This window comes from Balaenoptera acutorostrata, chromosome 8 (genome assembly GCF_949987535.1).
Source record: "Balaenoptera acutorostrata chromosome 8, mBalAcu1.1, whole genome shotgun sequence".
Taxonomy (NCBI): domain Eukaryota; kingdom Metazoa; phylum Chordata; class Mammalia; order Artiodactyla; family Balaenopteridae; genus Balaenoptera; species Balaenoptera acutorostrata.
The window spans coordinates 4,027,826-4,051,138 of record NC_080071.1 but is presented as its reverse complement, the minus strand read 5'-3'; the positions used below and the strand labels follow the sequence as shown (position 1 = coordinate 4,051,138).

At 34.9% G+C, this 23,313-nt stretch overlaps 1 protein-coding gene across 1 annotated transcript in view; it reads left to right on the top strand.

Moving 5' to 3' along the window:
• LRP1B (LDL receptor related protein 1B) overlaps positions 1–23,313 on the top strand; it is a gene marked incomplete at its 5' end in the record, with an annotated part of 1,526,008 nt that overhangs the window by 1,167,904 nt on the left and 334,791 nt on the right. The window contains 1 exon segment of the mRNA XM_057550915.1: positions 21,083–21,272. Within this exon segment, the coding sequence (XP_057406898.1) occupies positions 21,083–21,272 (190 nt within the window).

The following is a 23,313-nucleotide window of genomic DNA, read 5'->3' as shown; positions in this document are numbered from 1 at the left end:
TCTATAAGGCATATCTTTATTTCTTACTTATTTTCTCAAGTTTTACTGTCTGATGGAATGGTAAAGGATTATTGAATTTTTCAGTTGAATTTTTTCCCTGTCACATAATTATTTTTTTAACTTTCTCTCGAGAGCTTTGAAGTTTTCCATATTTATTGCATCTTCCATGTATGCAAAGAAGAAAAAACAGTAAGAAGGTATTCATTTTTACGTTATGCCATCTTTTTTCTTTGAGAGATTTGATGTTTGTGACTCTTAGTCCCAAATCTTTCTATGGAACCCTCATTGCTATGGAACTCACTTAAAAAACAAACAAACTCATTTTCCCTATCTTAATCTGTTCACTTATCCTTTAAAACAAAATATCGTTCTTTCTTAAACCCTTTTTCCCCAGTAATATATGCATACATGCAGTAAACTTTTGAACATAAATATTTTTATGTCTTTCTCCCACTTATCACTGAATAGTAAATAATGATGATGTTGATAAATAAGTATTAAAACCTGTGTATTCTTTCAGAAAGAAAACTCAAATAAGAAAAAATATTATCACTGAGAACATTTTTAAAAGATTAAAAGACAGCAACTAGATTTTAGCTCACAGGATTTCCTAGGCTTGTAGTGCACTTATGTTTTTCTCCTACTTAAAGAATAAAAAGAGAGTCCTCAGTAAGTTTAAAAATCTTCCTTCTTAGGTAAGATTCTGGAGGATCAGCTGGTTAGTTAAAGGAAACAATAAATGAATATCTGAGTAATGGTAGATTTTTTTCAAGGGAGAACTTACATTTTAATTTTTTATGAAAAATAATCATAATTATTTTCTCGACAATATGAATGTTAACTATTATCACTTTATCTGAGTAGAAAGCCCTTTACTTGTTTTTAAACTGTGTTTGCTAAGGCTGTGTACTGCTGATTATCTGAATATACAGCCTTATCTGAAATTTTACTTTTCCCTGGGTCCTTTGAAGTACAAAGAAAAACATGGTGTCAGAAAAGAGAAAAGAAGATCAGAAAGAAGAGTCCCCAGCATCAAAGTCACATCTTACCTTTCTACTGTGAAAAACAATTAGTCTTTAAAAGGATATATTGACCTGTCTGGATCACACTGACACATTGCTTTTTGTTTCCATAATAGATCTATTTATAACTAGATCGGTCATTAACATACCTTATTTCTAACTTAGTATAACTCTCCCCTAGGTTTCTACTTTGTTTAATCACCTTTTACTTGAAATGCAGATTTCTGTGTGGTATTCTTCAAAGCAATATACCACTTAAGATGCTCACATTCTGCCTTTGTGTTGTTCTGGGAGTTTGATGTAAGAAAGAGAAAATACTTGGGCAGTCAGACTGAAAGGACACAGCTGTCACTGGTCAGATACTTGGGTCCTTAGGTTAAATAATGTAAACTCTCAAAATAGTGGCAAGCACATAGTAAGTGTTTAGTAAATGCTAGCTATTAATTAGATCTTGTATAATTTTTGTGACTTCTGAGTCCCAAAATTGTTAACCTGTGAGATAGGTTAGTTAGCATGAGTATTCTCAATATACCCTTTATAAATTTTAACTATTATTATTATTTGAATGAAATAGATGGAAGGTAGTGTTGCTACTTCCTTCAGTTTTCACAGAGTAATTTAACAGGACAAATGGCATTCAGGGCTTGTAATCACTGAATAATGAAAGAAATCAAAGTTCAGGACATAGTGTACGTGAACTGATAGTATAAACAGAGGATAAAATTATTGGATGTGTTTCATAAACTATTAAGGATAAAATTTTGGTTTCTAAAAAGTTTAATGTAGCTTGTTAAAATAATTTTCTGCCAGCAAATTGTTAAAATAGTAGTTAGTTAACAAATATATTTTGGCAGCAATGTTATTTCTTAATAACTTCTACCTGAATCATTTATAAATGAAGTGTCTTCAGAAAATTAGCATGCAAATTTTGACACCACATCAGATCATTCTTTAAATGGATTGTAATGGTAAATTCTTAGGTTTCAGTTTGTGTAGTCCCAGATATTGATTCCTTGACTGAATTTACAATTTAGAAATGGTATTTTGGCATTAAGGAATGATTTTTAAAGAATGAACACTGTCAGACTAACAACTGTGGACTGAACAAAGAGATTATTTAAACTGACAGTATTGAAGCATGAAAGTCTTTTATGATAGCATTTAAAATTAGGTAAGGAAACAATTTTCTTAATGTCTATTTCAGTAGCACATTCTTTTTTTTTCAGCAGGAGGGCAGAGTTTAACATATTTATTTCTGGTTTATGCAAACTCTGAGGGGAGTTGGAGGACTCCACAAGGCAGCCCTCCTTCATGAAGTTACTCAGCCACGTAGACTGCTTCCAATTCTCTCTACCATGTCAAGTGGCTTCCAAGATCATGACAGGGCAAGAAAAATTGTAGAGAACTTATCCTGCTCTTCTCTGCTTTAACTTAAAAATGATACACATCTTTCCCATTCATCACCAGAATTTATGTGCCAGAATTAATCATATCAATACAGCTAAATTACAAGCAGTTGGGAAATAGAGGGGCCGTGAGGATGTTCTGTGAGCAATCAGTGGCCACACTCATATTTGAAAGAAAAAAATAGAATCAGGGGAGAGAAACATTAGACATGAGAACAAAGAAAATATAGTACGAGTAACAAATTCCTAAGTAATTCTGTCCCAAACCACAGTTTTACGTTGTTTTCCCCAAAAAAGTTTTTTTTTTTTTTTTTAAAGAAATTCACGTTCTTTTATTTATTTATTTATTTATTTATTTATGACTGTGTTGAGTCTTCGTTTCTGTGCGAGGGCTTTCTCTAGTTGTGGCAAGTGGGGACCACTCTTCATCGCGGTGCGCGGGCCTCTCACCATCGCGGCCTCTCCTGTTGCGGAGCACAGGCTCCAGACGCGCAGGCTCAGTAATTGTGGCTCACGGGCCCAGTTGCTCTGCGGCATGTGGGATCTTCCCAGACTAGGGCTCGAACCCGTGTCCCCTCCATTGGCAGGCAGACTCTCAACCACCGTGCCACCAGGGAAGCCCCTAAAATAATAATTAATAAAACGTGTTCAGTGATCAACAAAGAAAGTTGGGCAATGATATTCTGTGGTAGAGTTTTATCAAAGTTGAGGAATTATCCAGCCATGGCAGGCAGATTCTCAACCACTGCGCCACCAGGGAAGCCCAAAAGTTTTGTTTTAAATAGATCAGTGTGTCTGAATATGAGAGCCTATTATTGACTTTTGATAATATGTAAAGAAAATATTGCCAAGGGAATGGCATTATTAATACATTTATCATTTTAATTTTGTGATGAGTGATTTTTAAATAATAATTTGGTTATTTTTAGTGAATGTCTTAGTAAAGAAGAGTTTAAAAATTAGATTAGCTCCCACACACTGCATTGCTCTATGCTTAATTTAAAAATTAAGTTTTGAGCATTTTATTTGGGAATTCAACAAACATGAGACACACTTATTACCTACCATCACTAGGTTCTGGAGTTACAAACATGACTAAGACATATAAAGCCTATTTCTCTATTTTAAGTGGTCAATCCCAGAAAGACAGTGCTTACTCAGATAAGTCATCACTAAGGTGCTTGCAACATGGTTAGAGAAATAGATCTTAACATTATTATGATACAGTTTAATAAGTATGAAAATAGAAGTATAGGCAAAGTAATATTGTAAAGTGAGAAGAGATGAGAGAAGAGCCTAATATGAGGAAGGCATCTTGAGAAGACAGTTTTCTGAGGACACTTTTTCAAGGTAAATGGAATTGGTGATTGGAGGACTAGGAGAAGGACATTATGACACACATTTTATTTTACTTTGATTGCTTAGAGAAAAGTTTCATTCAAAAGTGCATATATGGTATCCTTTTTTTTAAAAAAAGTGTATCTAATGGTAGAAGAACATAATCTAAATCTATAACCATAACCCAGACATGCTGGAATTTCCAAGCACAGCTTTAAGCTCTTGCCCTGAATCCTCCTTGAGTCCATATCCCTACTAAGGTTTCCAGTGAACAAGCCTAAATAAGAAGTGGATATTTTATTGGGGATTTCATGGAAACATGCAAACCAGGGGTTTCATTGAACACCACACAGGAAATTCCCAATAAGATCTTAGTGTTTCCTTCCCCAAATTTCTCTCTTTAGCTCTCACCTCATAACATTTTCATCTCTTCTATCCCATAACACTGAGAAATCTACGTTATTTTCCTAAGCAATTCAGCTCTCTGGTCTTATTATCAACAAACAAAAACAAAAAACCTGATATTCAGACAATCTATTTTAACCTCAAATATGCTCCTCAAGACAGCTCTTCAACACTTCCTATAAGTGGTTTATCTAGTTATTTAACTATAATAAAGAGGTTTCTTTTGAGGGGCAAATAATACTATCAGGAAGAAAAAAATTACTCTGCAGAGTTAGGAAGCACTCTAAATCTCCTAAGTTTTCTTCTGAAAACAGAGTTAGAGAGAAGTATGTAGAATTAGCAATAGAAATTTGGGGAACAAAGATAAACAAAGCCAGACACTAGTTAAAGTGGTAAAGACAGATTTTAATTAGTACTGTACTATTGCAGTAAGGAAGAGGGTCCAGTATGAACTGAACTCAACTATGATTTGTACAGAGGTGACTGAATGATTTAAAGGGAGAATGACGGAATAAGGAGTGGGGTAAACAGGGAAGGGAAGAAAAAAATTACAAAGGATGGGTCAGTGTGAATTGGATTAGGCTAGCTGTGTCTGCTAACTGGCAGTTATCAAAGTTAGGATTCTGTTCTCCCGTGGAGACTGGGAGACAGAGCTCCTATCTGCCTGATGATTACATTTCAAAGGAAGAGCTTTCAGATCCTTGAGAAAGACACTCTTGAATTGTAGGAGATATGTGTACAATAAAAGGGACAGAGGAAGGATCCACGATTGTAAGCTCTTTTTAGTAAATGCTCTGAGGAAGGGTGGGTAGGGACCTATCAGCAAGTGTTGGCTGGAACGAACAGTAAATTCTTTTAGCAGCTTTGAGTTTTCTCATGCAGGTACTTTAAGGGGGTCTAGGGTCATCCTAGGGATGCTGCCTTGAGCTGTTAGAAAATAGGTTCATGTTTGTTTAATTTTTTAATGTGGGGGGCAGGGTGTAGATGAACTCATTTGTGCTGAGAGTTTGTCATTTCTGTTGGCCCAGATTGAGGCTTAGTCCAGAAAAGGGCTCAGAGGAACATGGCTAGGAGAGAATCTTTGTCAGGGGTCATCCTGCAGGTGCTTCTATTGCTAAGCTATCTTATATTCACTAAGAGCCTTGGGGAACACTCATAATGGGGATTAGGAGGGGGGGAATAGGAATAGATAGGGAGAGAGACAAGAATGTATATAATAATGAAAGTCAAGCAAGGACAGAATTATGGGAAGAAATAAAAGAGAATGAGACACTGTGAAGAGTGGCATATAAATCACCAAGGCAACACTGAAATGTGTCAGGAAGAACAAAAGGCTAAGCTAAAGTTGTACCAGATGAATTTGGCCCATGATTCTGTCCCTTCCTCTAAGAATCTTCCATTACTGAAAGAGAAGTACAGCGTTGTAGGAATTATGATGAGAGGTCCAGAAAGGCATAAAAGCTGACGCCAGTAGTAAAGACCTCATTAAAGTGATTGAACATATTGTCCAGTTTTTGGTAGGGCAGATATCATAGTCTGAGTACAGTAATTAATTGTATGATGAAAGGCAGATTTCGTGCTCAAACTTGGAGGTGCAAGCAATTATTAACTTCAGTTTTCATGAAAATGCTGACAAATAAGAAGGTAACAGGTGGAAGAGAATGAGAACCAAGTTGAAACCCAGGGCTGGTGCTGATGTAGAGAAAGTTGTAGCAGCTGAGAAATGGTGAGCATAAGTAAACCAAAGTTCTGATAAATAATTTTAGGTGACTAAAAATGATAAGGATGGAGATAAAGGGAGGAAATAGAGAGGTTTAATACTTTGCTCAGAGGTGAATGTAGACACTAATGCTGTTGAGAAATAGAAATTTTAAAAATAGGTTGCATACTGACAAAGTATTAATCTCCAAAATATACAAGCAGCTCATGCAGCTCAATATCAAAAAAACAAACAACCCAATCCAAAAATGGGCAGAAGACCTAAATAAACATTTCTCTAAAGAAGATATACAGATTGCCAACAAACACATGAAAGGATGCTCAACAACACTAATCATTAGATAAATGCAAATCAAAACTACAGTGAGGTATCACCTCACACCAGTCAGAATGGCCATTGTCAAAATATCTACAAACAATAAATGCTGGAGAGGGTGTGGAGAAAAGGGAACCCTCTTGCACTGTTGGTGGGAATGTAAATTGATACAGCCACTATGGAGAACAGTATGGAGGTTCCTTAAAAAACTAAAAATAGAACTACCATATGACCCAGCAATCCCACTACTGGGCATATACCCTGAGAAAACCATAATTCAAAAGGAGTCATGTACCATAATGTTCATTGCAGCTCTATTTACAATAGCCAGGACATGGAAGCAACCTAAGTGTCCATCAACAGATGAATGGATAAAGAAGATGTGGCACATATATACAATGGAATATTACTCAGCCATAAAAAGAAATGAAATTGAGTTATTTGTAGTGACGTGGATGGACCTAGAGACTGTCATACAGAGTGAAGTCAGAAAGAAAGAGAAAAACAAGTACTGTATACTAACACATATATATGGAATCTTACAAAAAAAAATGGTTCTGAAGAATCTAGGGGCAGGACAGGAATAAAGACGCAGACGTAGAGAATGCACTTGAGGACACAGGGATGGGGAAGGGTAAGCTGGGATGAAGTGAGAGAGTGGCGTGTACATATATACACTACCAAATGTAAAATAGCTAGTGGGAAGCAGCCACATAGCACAGGGAGATCAGCTCGGTGCTTTGTGACCACCTAGAGGGGACACAAAGAGGGGTGGGATAGGGAGGGAGGAAGGAAGACGCAAGAGGGAGGAGTTATGGGGATATATGTATATGTATAGCTGATTCACTTTGTTATACAGCAGAAACTAACACACCATTGTAAAGCAATTATACTCCAGTAAAGATATTTTTTAAAAAAATAGGTTGCATAGACTCAAATGATTAGCTTTAGGGAGTAGGTGAAAATTGAAGATATTTTAACATGAATGCCTGTGTAACTGAAGTGAATGTGGTAAATGTGGTGATGTAAGCTTATTCGAAAAAGCACATGTAACTCCCTGAATTTTTAAACTTAAAAATCTATACCACATAATTTAGCACTTAATAGCATGTTAGTGGTAAAAAGGGGTATTTTCTTCTAGTAGATTCTAGGGTCCCCCTTTTTGTGTATTCCTTCTTTACAGGGCTGAGCACATAGTAAGTACTCAATAAATAATTCCCTTTATTATAATTACTTGCTATTGGGTATTTGCAGGCAATTTAACATTTTTTATTTTGCTTTAAATATTAGTTAAGTGTGTTTATGATTATATACCTTCCACTCCATTTAAACATTTTTAAAGTCAATTTTAATTACTTAAACCACATTTCAGTGGGAATACCTTATAAGGTGAGACTTTATTTTTCTTACTGATATGTTTAGTTGGCAGGCCAAGTGTTTTTTCCTTACATTACAGTATTTTAATATTGTGTGCACATATAATATATAGTGTTTTTATGTAATGAATTTATTATATGTGTGGAACAAACATAAAATTCTGAATATAGCATGTGTTTTAAAAAATCAGAGAATAATCTTCATTTATTTAAATAAATTTTCTAATACCTTGTCATACTGAGTTGAATGTCAAAACACTCTGTTATTTCCTAGAGATCAAATGTTTCTAACCATCTCTTAAGTTCCTTTCTAGTTCTAGTACTAATGTCCAACCTTTTTCTTTGCAAAACCTGGCCATAAAGAATCGAGCCTTTTTCTCTCTCTCTCTCTCTCTCTCTCTGATCCTCGTCATCTGAAATGGCTTTTCTTTGTTTTCCTGCTTCATTAACTGCCCATTAAAAAAAAAAATCACCTCTATTTATGTCTTTACTTTCTTCCTTACATATCTCTGTCTTTGTCTCTTTCACATTATGTTATCAAAATTTAATATTTTCTAGTATTTAAATTTTCTAATAGTCCCATCACTTTTCCACCTATGAGGTTATCAAATATTTACATTATCATCCTACCAGTAATAATAAGAGTCAAAGACACAGTAAGTGGTTTGGATAGCTAAGCTTATTCCAAGGGATGAGGAATAAATAAACTAGAGCTAAACTTCTTTAATAAAGAGAGACTTATATATACAAATGCAGATTGTAGCCTCTTAGAGTTCAAAACCCACTGATATAATAGCTAATATTTCTAGTATTACACTTGTGGAAAAATGGGGATGATAATTTATCCAACAGAGCATCAACATTGTTAAGCATAATTGGGTATAGCCTTGTGTAGAGCAATGCAATAATAATAATATTGCCAACATATATTAAGCCCTTTGTGCTAGACACTGTTTTAAACACTTTACCCATGTTAACTCATATGATCATCCCAAGTGTCTTATTAATTTAATACTATTATTTTTCTCATATTACAGAGGAGGAAATGAAAATACAGAAAAGATAAGTGAATTGTCCATAGTCAGGGCATATAGCCTGTAAAGTGATAGTACAAAGCCATTATCTGAACCCAGAGTTTGTGCTCTTAATTATTATCCTATATGCTTCTCCAATATTCTGGATCTTATAAAATAAATTAATAATTAGGCATATAGAAATTAAAGCATAAGTATACAGACACTGCCTTCAGTGTATTAATGTAGCAGAAATTCATGTATTTATTCCACAAATAATTTCAGTTGCTTGTTCTGTGCATTATAGTGGGGTGACAGACAAAAAGAATACAAATAACAAACAACATTCTAGTAGATTATGACATAAACAAAGGGCAAAGAAAAAGAAATATATAAGAAATATATAAGCATGTAGATGGTATTTAATTCCATGGGAATAAATGAGATAACAGGGTAGAAAAGAAAGAGAAGAGGACCTTAGATAATACCTACATTTAGATGTTGGTTGGAGGGGTTGATAGCAAAGATACTGGAAAGGAGATACCAGTGAGATATGAGAGAGCATGCCAAAAAACACAAACAAACAAAACAACTTTTGAAAAGGTTTCAAGAGGAAGGAAGACAGTGAAAATCTGCTAAGTAACTTGGTAAGATGAAGAAAATATGCATTGGATTTAACAATAGAGAAATTGCGGGTTATCTTAAAGAGTCGTTTCAGTGTAGTTTTTATAATAGAAGTCAGATGATTCAATAAAACAGAGGCCTTTATGTTGTAGGAAAGAGCAGAGAAAACAAAATGACCAACATCCTTGAGAAGGAGAGAGAGAAGAGAGCATAATCCAGAGCACAAGTAGTGGATTTCTTCTGTATAGGGAGACAGACACTTCTCAACAGGAGGGAACAAGATACAACTGAGATAGATTTATAGGTTTGGTGGGAAGCTAAAGGATATGTTTCTGAATGAATGCTAATATTAAAAAAACTGCTTTGGAAATATTGCAAATAATTTAATTGATTCCACAGTTTTATTTTTTCCATCTAACTTTGTGTTTTTATCAAAGAACAAATAGTATATTTAAAATATTAACAATGAAATGAGCCATAAGTAATATATATATATGAAACAAGAGGATTATTATGACATTGATCCCTTAAATTTATCCACTTGATACTATAATTTATACTCTTAAATAGTTAATGTCTTCATGCAATGTACAGTTATAATGCTTAAACATTTTTGAAAGATTAGTCTCTTAATCTGTTAATCTCATTACTTTTTCTTGGATTCCTAATAACAATAGCTCTAAAATCTAAAGTCAAATTACTATGCAGATTTATATTATTCTATGAAGAATTTCATCCTCTAATTAATATTGAAAAGATATTCCCTCAAATACACATGTTGCTTTATATATTTGCTTAGTTATTCTCTACTCCAAAAAAATGACGACTTCAGCTTTTCTGAAAGAGGCAAGCTGTTATATACGAAATCCTTTTAAAAGGACAAGAACCTTGGTATCTAAAAATCAAGATAATTTACTATTGTTTTTGATTATCTAAAGCTACTAAAAACAAAACTAGTTTGTTACTTATGCTTATTTGTTCTAAGCATTGTAGTGATTTAGAAAAAAATTACTCGATTTTAATTTTTTGTATGTAGCTTAAATACATTGATATTAGATCGTTATTTATATATGATTGTAAAGGAACAATTTTGACAACAGAATATGAAATGTTAGCTTGTACTGAGTCTCATAAGTTTAAGACCAATCAGCTGATACAGTAACTTCAAAATGCCAAGAACTGGCAGAGGAACAAAGGGATGCCTGGAATAATATTTTCTCCACTCCACGGAAATCCATCAATAAGAGGGAGAGATAAAGCTAACGCAGGTAATTATGCTGTGAATCAGAATGACATAGAAAGGGTGACACGTATTCAAGTCAGAGTGATAGTAAGGTCTGAAATCTGCAAATTAAAGGGTTATTATAATATATGTGTTTGTCTGTGAGTGTGTGTGTGTGTTAGGTAGAAGGCAGAATCAGACAAGAGATAATGGTTGTAGGACATGGGAGAATACTGAAGGAGCAAGTGAAACTGTGAATCAGAACCAAACAATGGGATGTAGGAAAAAAAAAAAAAGGCTATCAGAAATGCTAGACCAGATATCTGAAGAAGGAAGGGGAAATTAAAAGAAGGAAAGAAAAAGAGGAGAAGGAGAGGAAGAAAGGAGGAGGAAAAAGGGGAAGGACGAAGGGGAAGAGAAGAAGGAGAAAATGCATACATTAATGGCTGGATAAAACGTTCCATTTCTGGTGCAGAAGTCAACAACATTGTAACTGCTCTTGACTGAATTCAGTTTATAGGGCTCTTGTCCATTCTGGAATGGGAATCATAAAATCATCAAAAGCAACGTGTGTGTGTGTGTGTGTGTTCTGCCCAATTAATTGTATGCACCATATGTATTACTTACATAAACACACGCAATCTACAAATGTACAGCAAATACTTTTTCTTGAAATTACTAATTTATCACCAAAGAATAACTGGTAAACCGGGTATAGTACTGCATTTCTGTTAAGAATCCTCCTATACAGATGGCCATCAAACAACATGGGGGTTGTGGTACCAACCCTCTGAGCAGTCAAAAATATGAGTATAACTTTACATTCATTTCTTCGTATAGGCGGTTCATACACAGATTCAACCAACCACAGGTTGTGTAGTACTGTAATACATAGTGAAGAAAATCTGGGTGTAAATGGACTTGCGCAGTTCAAACCCCTGTTGTTCAAAGGTCAACTGTACTTATACTATTTCTAGATTACCAAAGCCCTCATTTCTATGCCTCTTTCCAGACTGTATTTTTGAAGTTGTTTATCATCTTTTCTTCTACATAAGGAAGTCTACATTTTATGGCCCATTAAAAATAATAAAATATAATAATACATTGTAAAACATTAATCGTTACTAACTTAGGAAGTTATCCTCTGAAGCGTATTTAAAGCAAGAACACCTGGAAAAGGCCTTAAACCAGGGAAACATATATCTAATAGTGGACTTTGAGAAACTTGAAAGTTTACCAGGGTCTTGGTTTGGGTAAGAAGACCTTCCTAATTTCTCTCATATCATATGAAGAAATTATTGTCTATGCTAAATGTTTATAAGTGAATTGTTTATAAGTTGAGATTGTTTTACAGAGTATGAATTCATTGAGGGAAATGATGGATCTTATCCAGACCCCTGAGAATGGGCAGATACACCTCTTTCTCAAGAATGTTCTGGTTTATGATTTTGGCCTGATGACTTACCTCACTTTCTCACAAAGGAAATGAGGATGAGTTCCAAGTCACCTTGCAATTATATTTCTCAAATAAAGTCTGTACATATCAGATCTCCTCACCTTGCCCTGGAGGATGAAGCATGATATAACTGAGGATTTTAGAAACCATAGGGTCTATGCCCTTCCCTGGGAGCCCTTGGCATACCAATGTTGGCTTCATTTAGGTTGAGTCAGTGCTTATCTCCAGTTACTCCTGAAGAATTTGTTACTGAACTGGTTGCCTGAACCCGTGCCAGGGTCCTAGCCAAGGCCGAGTCCATTTGTCTCTGTTGAGAGATTCTTTTTCCGCTCGGATTTGCACAGCCAATCACAAAACCGATGCTGAGACTGGAACAGCATAATTTTTATTCAGTGGTAGAGAATGGAGAATTGGGAACTTAGTTTGCAAATCAACTTCTCAATTCAATTTGGGCTGAGACACCATATACATAGGAGGGTCGAGGTAAAAGAGAGGGATTTGGAAAGAGAGGGAGGAATATTCATGACTTATCTGAGAACAGGGGTGTGGTTTGTACAGGAACAGAGGCAACACTCCTTTTCAGTCCTTGTTTGAGCTTTTCCTGTTGTCATGGCAACTGGCAACTGTCACGATGCTGGTGGGTGTGTCATTTAGCATGTTAATATATTACAGTGACCATATAATGAGGCTCAAGGTCTACTGGAATTGAAATCTTCCACCATTTGGGGCTTAGCTGGTTATAATCAGTTCTTGTTTTTCTCTTTGCAGCTTCCCCCTGGAACTTAGATAAGAGCAATTGGTTTCCATTTGAGGGAGGGGCAGGGGTATGATTCTGGGGCAATAGCCTTGGTGACAAAATGACACAACTATAATTACCTATATGCTCAATTTTTTCATCTCTTATATGTCTTGGCTTACATTAGTGATGACACAAGATAGAGGCATTTGTTGAGACCTGAGTCAGTATAATTTTCAACTGAGTCAGGAGTTCAGGTTGATATTCAGACTTTGAATGTTTCTAAATCTGGAGAAAAAAAAAAACACAAAGAGTAAGATTAAGAAAAAAAAAAATACACTGTTACTTAACAGCTTCAAGTCGTTTCAATTTGCTTCCATACTCCCTTAGGGCAAATTGTTCCTTTGTTCTGGGAATGGGAAATAAATAGGCCTCTTTTGTTATGCAGTGTAAAACTAAGACTCTCTTTTAACATGGAAATATTTGAGATACTCTAGTTCTAGGGAATTAACCTTTGGGATGATAGTAAAAGCCTGTCTTTGTTAGAGATAGATTGCAAAAATAAAAAGTCTTGCAGAGAGGTTGGGTCTCCTCTTGTTAGAGGGCTGAGGGCCTGAAGTTAACGGATCCACGTTCATGAAAGGTAGCTTTATTGCAATACATTGGGCACAAGAAAAGTCGAATTCAGATGGTCAAGGGTGATGCAGTTTTATAGATATGTTTGTTGCAGGAAGGGGACCCCTTCCAGGGCCCGAGAGTGGGCTCTTTTTTTTTTTTTTTTTAATTGAACCATCTTTTTCCCTTTATTTATTTATTTATTTATTTACTTACTTACTTATTAATTATTTATGGCTGTGCTGGGTCTTCGTTTCTGTGCGAAGGCCTTCTCTAGTTGCGGCAAGCGGGGGCCACTCTTCATCGCGGTGCGCGGGCCTCTCACTATCGCGGCCTCTCTTGTTGCGGAGCACAGGCTCCAGACGCGCAGGCTCAGTAATTGTGGCTCACGGGCCTAGTTGCTCCGCGGCATGTGGGATCTTCCCAGACCAGGGCTCGAACCCGTGTCCCCTGCATTAGCAGGCAGACTCTCAACCACTGAGCCACCAGGGAAACCCAGAGTGGGCTCTTTTTTAACACTTGGAAATGAATTGTCCAAGGAGACACACATGCTGACAAAGCAAAATACTTTATTGGGAAGGAGCACCTTGGCAGAGAGCAGCAGGGTAAGGGAACCCAGGAGAACTGCTCTGCCACATAGCTCACAGTCTCAGGTTTTATGGTAATGGGGTTAGTTTCCGGGTTGTCTCTGGGCAATCATCTTGCTTATACCCATATTTGGTCTGATTCAGTCCTTTCTGGTGGCGCTCACATCTCTCAGCCAAGGTGGATTCCAGTGTGAAGGTTTCTGAGAGGTTGGCAGGACATATTATGGCTGATGTCTCCTCCTTCCTTTTGGCCCCTCCCAAATTCTTCTGGCTAGTGGTAGCTTGTTAGTTCCCAGTTCCTTATCAGGACCTCCTGTTGTGAGGTAACTCATGCAAGCAGTTATTATTGTGTCTGGCCAGGGCAGGTGGTTTCGGTCCATGGTTCCCTAACATGTTCATTCCCTGGAACCCACATCATTGGATTGACATCTTCTTTCCATTATATATCTAGCTACTTTGTACATAATAGAACTATGGATTTTGGTTTATTTATTTATTGCCTGCCATCTTACTGAACTCCTAATAATTCTCAGCAGATTCTCTGTTGTTTGGGTGGTTAATTACCAAAAAAACCGTTTTTTCCAGTAGAACTGTTCGTTGTTTAAATTTTTAGACTGTAATGTAGATATTTAATTTGTTTAGTTTTTAGTAAATTAGACTGTAAAAAAAATGTTGTGCTTTTTAACAGTTAAAGGATTTAAGAACATAAAAATTTAGGTCAAAGTCTACAGGTAAAAGTTATTTCTGTAATTAGGGTTGATCAGGGCTGACACTCCACACATTTGGCAGTCTGTACTGGGCCAATCTGAATGGATGTCATTTGTTCAGGTCAGACATTGGCCAGTACCCTTTACTGGTACATGTCAGTCTCAGTGTGTGATTTGTTAATGGCCTTAAATAATCTGAGGAGATTTTTAAAAAGCCTATATCTAAAAGATCTTTTAGATAATCATTTTATTGTATTAATAATTAATGCAATTTAATTAATACAAATTAATGTGGGTAAAAAAAAACCTGAAAATGACTAAAGTCTCCAGACAAAGGGGTGGCAAGTCTAATTTATAGTACCCAATCTGCATAGAAATCTGTTGCAATCCATTCACCAGTTCAGTAGTTAGAAAAGTAAAAATAACCCATGTAGTTAATCACTTGTATCTATCAGTTGATTGACATTTGGGCTGTTTCTGCCTTTGGCTATTATGAACAAAGCTGCAGTGAACATTCGTGTGCATGTGGATATATGTTTTCATTTTTCTTGGATAGATGTAACAGTGGAATTGCTAGATCATGTAATAACTATATGTTTAAAATTTTGAAAACTGCCAGACTGTTTTCCAAAGCAGCTGTACTATATTGCATTCCCACCAGCAATGTATGAGGGTTCCAATTTCTCCACTTCTTTGTCAAAACTTATCTTTTTGATTACAGTCATCATAGTGGATCTGAAGTGTGATTTTGATTTGTATTTCTTTGATGGCTTATAATGTTGAGCATTTTTCATGTCCTTATCAGTCATTTGTATACCTTCATTGGAGAAATATCTATTCAAATTATTTGCTCATTTTTTCCATTGTGTTAATTTATTATTGAATTGTGAGAATTCTTTATATATTCTGGACACAAGACCATTATCACATAAATAATTTGCAAATATTTTCTCCCATTCTGGGGGTTGGCTTTTTACTTTGTTGATGGTGTCTTTTGAAGTACACAAGTTTTTAATTTTGATCAAGTCCAGCTTATCTATATTTCTTTTGTCATTTATGCATTTGGTGTCATGTCTGAGAAGGCTTTGCCTAACCCACGTTTATGAAGATGTATTCCTCTATTTTATTCTAAGTTTTGTAGCTTACCTTCTGCATTTAGGTCTAAGATACATTTTGAATGGATGTGTGTGTATGGTATGAGGACATTATTTTTTTGAATGTGGATATATAGTCATTGTAAACCATTTGTTGAAGAGATTATTTTTTCACCATTGAATTTTTCTGGTACCTTTTTCAAAAATCAATTTACCATAAAAATAAGGCTTTATTTCTGGACTATTGATTCTGTTTCATTGATCTGTATGTCTAGCCTTATGGTGGTACCACACTATCTTGACTACTGTACCTTTGTAGTAACTTTAAAATCAGAAAGTTTGACTCCTTTAACATTGTTTTTCTTTTTCAAGATTATTTTGGCTATTTCAAGTCCCTTGGATTTTCATATGCATTTTTAGGATCAGTTTGTTGGTTTCTGGGAAAAAACCATCTGGGATTTTGATAGGAATTACATTGAATCTGTAGATCTATTTGGAAACTACTGCCATCTTAATAACATTGTCTTCCAGTCATTAACATAAGTTACTTTTCCATTTTTTGTCTTTAGTTTCTTTCAATGATGTTTTGTAGTTTTTCATGTAGAAGTTTTAAGATTATAATTCTTTTGCTAAAGTTATTTCTAATTTTATTTGCCTGTCATATTTTCTACTCTTTTAAATGCTGTTATAAATGGAATTATCTTCTGAATTTCATTTTTTGATTGTTCATTGCTACTGTATAAAAAATACAACTGTATTTTGTATGTTGCTTTGTACCCTGCAAACTGGTTGACTGTTTTTATAATTCGAATAGTTTTCTACTGAATTGCTTAAGATTTTGTATATCTAAGGGTATATCACCGGCAAAAAGAGATGGTTTTACTTGTTTTCCAATCTGGATGATATTCCTTCCTTTCTTTCTATCTTTTTTTTTTTTTAATGTAAAAAATTTTCCCAATTACCCTGAGTGAATTTCCAATACAATGCTGAATAGAGGGGCAAGAGTAGACTGTCTTGTCTTGTTCCTAGTCTTAGGGAGAAAGCTTTCATTTTTTTCATGGCTAAGTAAGGTATAAGCCTTGTTTTGTTTTTTGTTTGTTTGGTTTTTTTAGTAGATTGATTTTTATCAATTTGAGGAAATTCACTTCTATTCCTAGTCTGTTGAGTATTTTTATGATGAAAGTCTTTTGGATTTTGTCAAGTAAACCTGTAGATTAGCCGTATCAAATAATTGGCTCATTGTAATGAGGGAAACTGTACACCAGAAGAGCTGTAGGTTATCTCACCCCTATCCCAAAAGAGAAGGAAAAGTAATTATAAGAGGATTTTTAGAAAAAAGGTGAGTTTCGGCAAAATTTAAGTAATATTTTGTTAGGCTTAAAGTAAAACAAGGCTGTGTGTACTCTCTAGAGTTCAACATCAGGTCTGGAGTGTGAACTGGACCCAGAATCTTGTTTCTCTGGAAACTATATAGTAAGATATATGTGGAATGCCGTGTCCAGAAACTTTTTATTTTAAGCTCTGTACCTGGGTTGTACATTGAGCCTGCTTCTCTGTGTCTTGAGATCCTCCAGACAAGATTGAGATGCTTCATACTACTGACATAATTTCCAGCAACAAACTTTCTGATATTCTTTGGCTTTAGAAAATAAGCCAGTGAATAAGAGAATATTATACTTTCAACAGGAAGGCCACTACAGTTGTAGCATGTCCTTTAGGTAAATATATTTCCTGTTAACTTTGTGATAGGATTTATCTGTGACAGTTATTCCAGCCAGATGACTGGCAATGTTTCGTACATGTGGCTCCCTCCCGAGAATACTTTACTGGCTTTCCCATTTTGTAGACTCTTATCCTGCCTTTACAGCACTGCACAGGCAGGAAGGAGCTGTTTTCTCTTCTTCAGTCGTGATGAGATGAAGGTGTTTTCTCTATGAAGTCCTTGGCTACCTGCCAAAATAGCACTGTAATAGTTATTTTCTGAGTTATGCCTATTCTACATCCTTGAGTTCTAACTCTGTATTCTACATCCTTGAGTTAATTCTGTATTGATCTACTCTGTTCAATATTTCAGGACTGGTTGATGGAATAAATAGGCATTTTACTTTAGTTTTCAGACTACATAATTATCTGCCAGGACCAGTGACTCAAAGTACTTATTTTACCTGTTCAACTGATTCAGGAACTTTAGTGTTCATGCACATGCAGACACACACACACACGTATCACATGATGCCTGTTATAATGTTAATTTCTTAGTATGCCTGCCAAAGTTATATATATATATTCTTTCTTAAATATGCTAAGAGTACTAACTCAGAGAAAAACAGATAATATGAAGGAATGTCTATCATAAAATAGACATTAATGTCTTTATGTTATCTCGACTAAAATATTTTCATGATTTTAAAATTTAATATTTTCATGATTTTAGAATATATATGTATATATTCCTTTTCACATTTTTTTCCCTTATAGGTTATTATAAAATATTGAGTATAGTTCCCTGTGCTATACAGTAGGTCTTTGTTGGTTATCTATTTTATATATAGTGGTGTGTGGTTTATGTTTTAATTGGCTATTTGCTAATGACAAATACAATTTTTATAGGGAGTTAAATATCTTTTTTTAAAATTAATTAATTAATTTATATTTATTTTTGGCTGTGTTGGGTCTTTGTTGCTTCACGCGGGCTTTCTCTAGTTGGAGCGAGCAGGGGCTACTCTTCGTTGCGGTGCATGGGCTTCTCATTGCGGAGGCTTCCCTTGTTGCGGAGCATGGGCTCTAGGCACGCAGGCTCAGTAGCTGTGGCTCGCAGGCTCTAGATCACAGGCTCAGTAGTTGTGGCACACGGGCTTAGTTGCTCCGTGGCATGTGGGATCTTCCCGGACTAGGGATCGAACCCATGTCTCCTGCATTGGCAGGTGGATTCTTAACCACTGCGCCACCAGGGAAGTCCCCTAAATATCTTTTTAAGAGATAAATATTTTAAAATGTAGCACCAGATTATGATTAAGTGTACTGTCAGGTTGTCATCTATTACAAAAAATAAAACAAAAGAGATTATACCTGGACAGTGAGATGTATTATGTACTCTAGTAACCTTGGAACTATGTCAGCCATAGAAAAAAATCATCTGCTTCATCTCAATGGTAATACCAAGTGGTTTCTTCCTGATTTGGCAGGAAAAAGTGGCCATGAAGAAGATCTGTCAAAGTCAGTGGAAGGGGAAGATACAAAATTAGGATGGATGAATAATTTTGATTTGCTTGGATTTTTTCAGAGCTATGCCGTTTCTCATTCTATTTGTGGATGATGAAAGAGTGGAATGCTGCTTATAATACAAATAGAGTTGGCTTCATTTCTGAAATGATATGAAAGTGCTAAAAATACAGTGGAATAGATGATATATTAATTAATAATTGAAATACTTTTGACCATTATCAACCTCCCACCTACTCACCTCATATAGGAATACCATATGATTCATATAAGCAAAGCTGAATGGATTTTATTATGATTGTGTTTTATAATGTTTTCTTCCATCATCTCTGGCTTAGGTTTCCATACTAATCACCCACATTAATTTCTTATAAGTAGTTTTATTGACTATGTGAGAGGTTATTCATGGTAAATTACTGGTGATATAATTCACCCAGAGTCAGACAAGTTGAATCTAATGAATCATTTGTTTGGTTCCAGCTTGATGTACATTGAGAATAAGCAATAGCTGCTATAAATCCATCTCTAAATAATAGTGCTGAAGAATATAGGCTTATGGAAGCACATGGACCTGTGTTAAAAATCTTGCTTCAATACTATTAGTTCTGTGACCATAGGTTTCAGTTTTCTTCTTGGGAAAGAGGAACAATAAAACTAACTTCACAGAGTAGATTTACACATAAAGTGATGTATGCAAAGCAATTACACAATTCCTAGCAGAAAGACAGTGTCCAATAAATGGCAGATATTAATTTTATTAGTGGATTTTCCTCTGTTGCATGTAGAAAAAGAACAAAAGGACAAAATTTTAATAATGTTCAAGAAATGTAGTTCAAAAGGTTTTTTTTTTTTTAAATTGAATAGTACATTTATTTATTTATTTATTTATTTATTCATTCTTGGCTGTGTTGGGTCCTCGTTTCTGTAAGAGGGCTTTCTCCAGTTGCGGCAAGCGGGGGCCACTCTTCATCGCGGTGCGCGGGCCTCTCACTATCGCGGCCTCTTTGTGGAGCACAGGCTCCAGACGTGCAGGCTCAGTAGTTGTGGCTCACGGGCCTAGCTGCTCCGTGTCATGTGGGATCTTCCCAGACCAGGGCTCGAACCCGTGTCCCCTGCATTGGCAGGCAGATTCTCAACCACTGCGCCACCAGGGAAGCCCCAAAAGGTTTTAATATTGTTTTGCTCTCCCACTAAATCCTACTGACCACCAAAGTAAACATTTACCCATCTCAAACCTGAAAACAGCTCTTTTCATCTACCTGTTTTCAGAAGAGCTTAATAATTCTTTTGAGAGTCCTTAAGAGAAGAGCAATAGAAAGACTCTGCCTGTTATAATGTTAATTTCTTAGTATGACTGCCAAAGTTATATATATATATTCTTTCTTAAATTAAATATGCTAAGAGTACTACCTCTGAGAAAAACAGATAATATGAAGGAAAAACTATAATAATTTGGTTATACTTAAAGATGTACTCAAAGCACCTCTATGAAAAATGAACCACTTATGTTATCCTAGTGATTGGAAACACAATTTTAAGAAATAATTACTTTTGTTTTTCATATTGTCACGTTTATGTATTAGGCTATGGGTACTACCATTTATCTTTTTCTGTCAACATTAAAGCATGCCTTAGCTCACAATTAATTTTATTTTCTTTTGTTTTTGTATCACATTAGTCGAATAGAATAAAAAAAAAATTCATTGCATTAACTTATTAAAACATTCTCTACCGTTGTTTGATAGTTGCAAGTGTAGAGTTGTATTTTGGCTTTTTGATACTTTGTTGTAGTTTTTGATGTGTTTGTTTTTCCTTGATGTCTCTAGATATAGTATCAAGAGAAAACTCATTATGATTGTACTTAAATGGTATCTCTGACATATGATTTTCAAAAGCATCGCTAAAGTGTTGCACACTGGATACTTTTTGAAAATTAATTACTAAAATATGAAAATAAAAGAGAGCCACCATTTTCCTAAATAAAAGGTAGTTACTTGATTAAGGTTTTTTTGGATAAGAATATTCAGTCTTTAATGCATGTTTTTGTGTAAACTTCTCCATGAGCAGTTCACAGCTCAGTTTTACAGTGTGTAATCAGCTGTCATTGTAGGCATTATGTAGCATTATATAGGCATCATAATTATTATATTTTTGCTTTTTCTGTTCAGAAGCCAAGTCTTTTGTAGATAAAAGTATAATTTTTTTCTTTTCTTTCCCCCATCAGATGTGGGTTCTGTTGAAGGGCTTGCCTATCACAGAGCCTGGGATACACTGTACTGGACCAGCTCCACTACCTCATCTATCACCAGGCACACAGTGGACCAGACTCGGCCTGGAGCATTTGACAGGGAAGCCATCATTGCCATGTCAGAGGATGACCATCCTCATGTGCTAGCCCTAGATGAATGCCAAAAGTAAGAAATTTGTATTTCTTCATTATAATTATAAGTCAAAGACTATCAAAATTATGTTAATTTTAAAGAGAATTAACTTTAAAAATACGGATTTCCTTTGAAGTTCTCTTTTCACAATGCATAAAACTACTTTTTATAAGAGCATTATAAATGTGAATAATTGAAATCTGGACTCTTTAAATGCCAGGCATCACCTGCATGAGAGATTCAGTAAAAGCAAAATTAAAGGATGAAAGGGAAAATAGAGACAATACTGTGATTAATAGACATTTTTCATATATGAAAAAGACATTAATGCATCACTGATTGAAATGATAAATTTGAAACAAAAATAAAACTATTAACAAGTATTGAAACCTAAAAGGTGTTTCTGTAATTCAATTAAGTAATTTTAACAATTCGGGATCTGTCCAATTGAAATACAGAGGAAATTAATAACAGCAATAGATCTTTGTGTGCAGCTATAATTTCAACATTAGATACTTGACAGTAGTCTACATGGTCCACATCGGTTTGATGATATATTGTGCAGGTATTTGTAATAATACTTATGAAGAATTCATGGCAAGAAAAAATGCGCAGGCTATAGTATAAAATGTATAAAAAATAAAACAAGTTATAAAAAAGTCATGTTTCGGGGGATGCTATAAAGAAAGCAATTATATGAAAACTGAAGAATGAAGCTCAGGTTAAGTAGAAAACAAATATGTCTATGGAGTTTCACTCTTATGCAATATGGTAGGAATATTTGTTAACTACTAGAAAGTCCTTTTACTCTTAAACGAAACAAGGACACAGAAATTAGACCAATCTGGTTTCACTGATGAGAAATAGAAGAACTTAGTTTAGGTGTGTTGAAGAAAAATGGAAGAATAAAAAACAATGACTGATAAACACTAACCATGATCACTTGAGAGAAGAAAAGAGCACATGAATTACTCAGTGTGAGAATAACTCAATATGGATACTCTTATAGAACTAGAGATGAGAATTGACTTACTTTACTTAATTAAACATATTTAACTTATAAATTAAGACTCTAAAGTTTGAGAGATGCAGGTGAAGGGAAGGTTGACTCCTCACACAGATTTGGTTACTTAGTTCAGGTGGACACAGGCCTTTAGATGCCTGGGCAAAGCTAGTTCTGCTCACACCACTGCCCTATCACTAGGGTTTGTTGTTGAGTCAGCTACATTGATTCACCAGGAGACTCTTAGGGCAATAATAAATATCCTAAAGTTGATCAAAGGAATTTATAAGACAATTTTCAGGTAAACATGAGGGAGATCACTGATGATATTATACATGATTAATTTTAATTGATAAGTGATTTATCCTATAATTATCAGTTACATAGGCTAAAATTACACTTTCATCTTATATATGGTGAACTGTAAATTAGAATTAAACACACTAAAATATTTTAATTGGAAAATTATATGTAATTAAAGTTTAAAGTATAAAAATATTTTTATCATTAAACATTTTAATGACACCTTCAAATCACTTTCATATGTTAGTTGATTAACAAAAATTTTAAAATCAAGTCAATTTCTAGATGAAAGACTACTTGAGTTCAAAACTTGGCTCTGTAACTATAACTAATATTCAAGCTCTCTGGCCTCTGTTTTCTTATATGTGAAAGGGTGAAATTAAAGAAGTACTAATACCTTGGAAATTCTGTAATTCTAAAGCCCACAGTCTAGAAAAATATTGCAAATAAATTGTGTATTTAATACCTCATATTATTTGGATAACTTTTTAAACTAAATTTTTCATTTTAAAAGTTACAGGATGTGGTTAAAACTACCGCATGATTTAAGAAAGTGGAATGCCATTTTTTTTTTTGCAAATTTACTGATTCATAGGACAAACTATTTTGACACTTTCTCACTTAGAACACCTTTATGTTCCACAGAATAGATTAAAATGCTATGAAGTATTTTAATAAAGAGCTTAGATGACCCAGCTTTCCCTAATTGGTGGGGGTTATTTTTTAAATTAGCAAGTAGAAAGGTTTTTTTGTGTGTGTGTGAAGTTG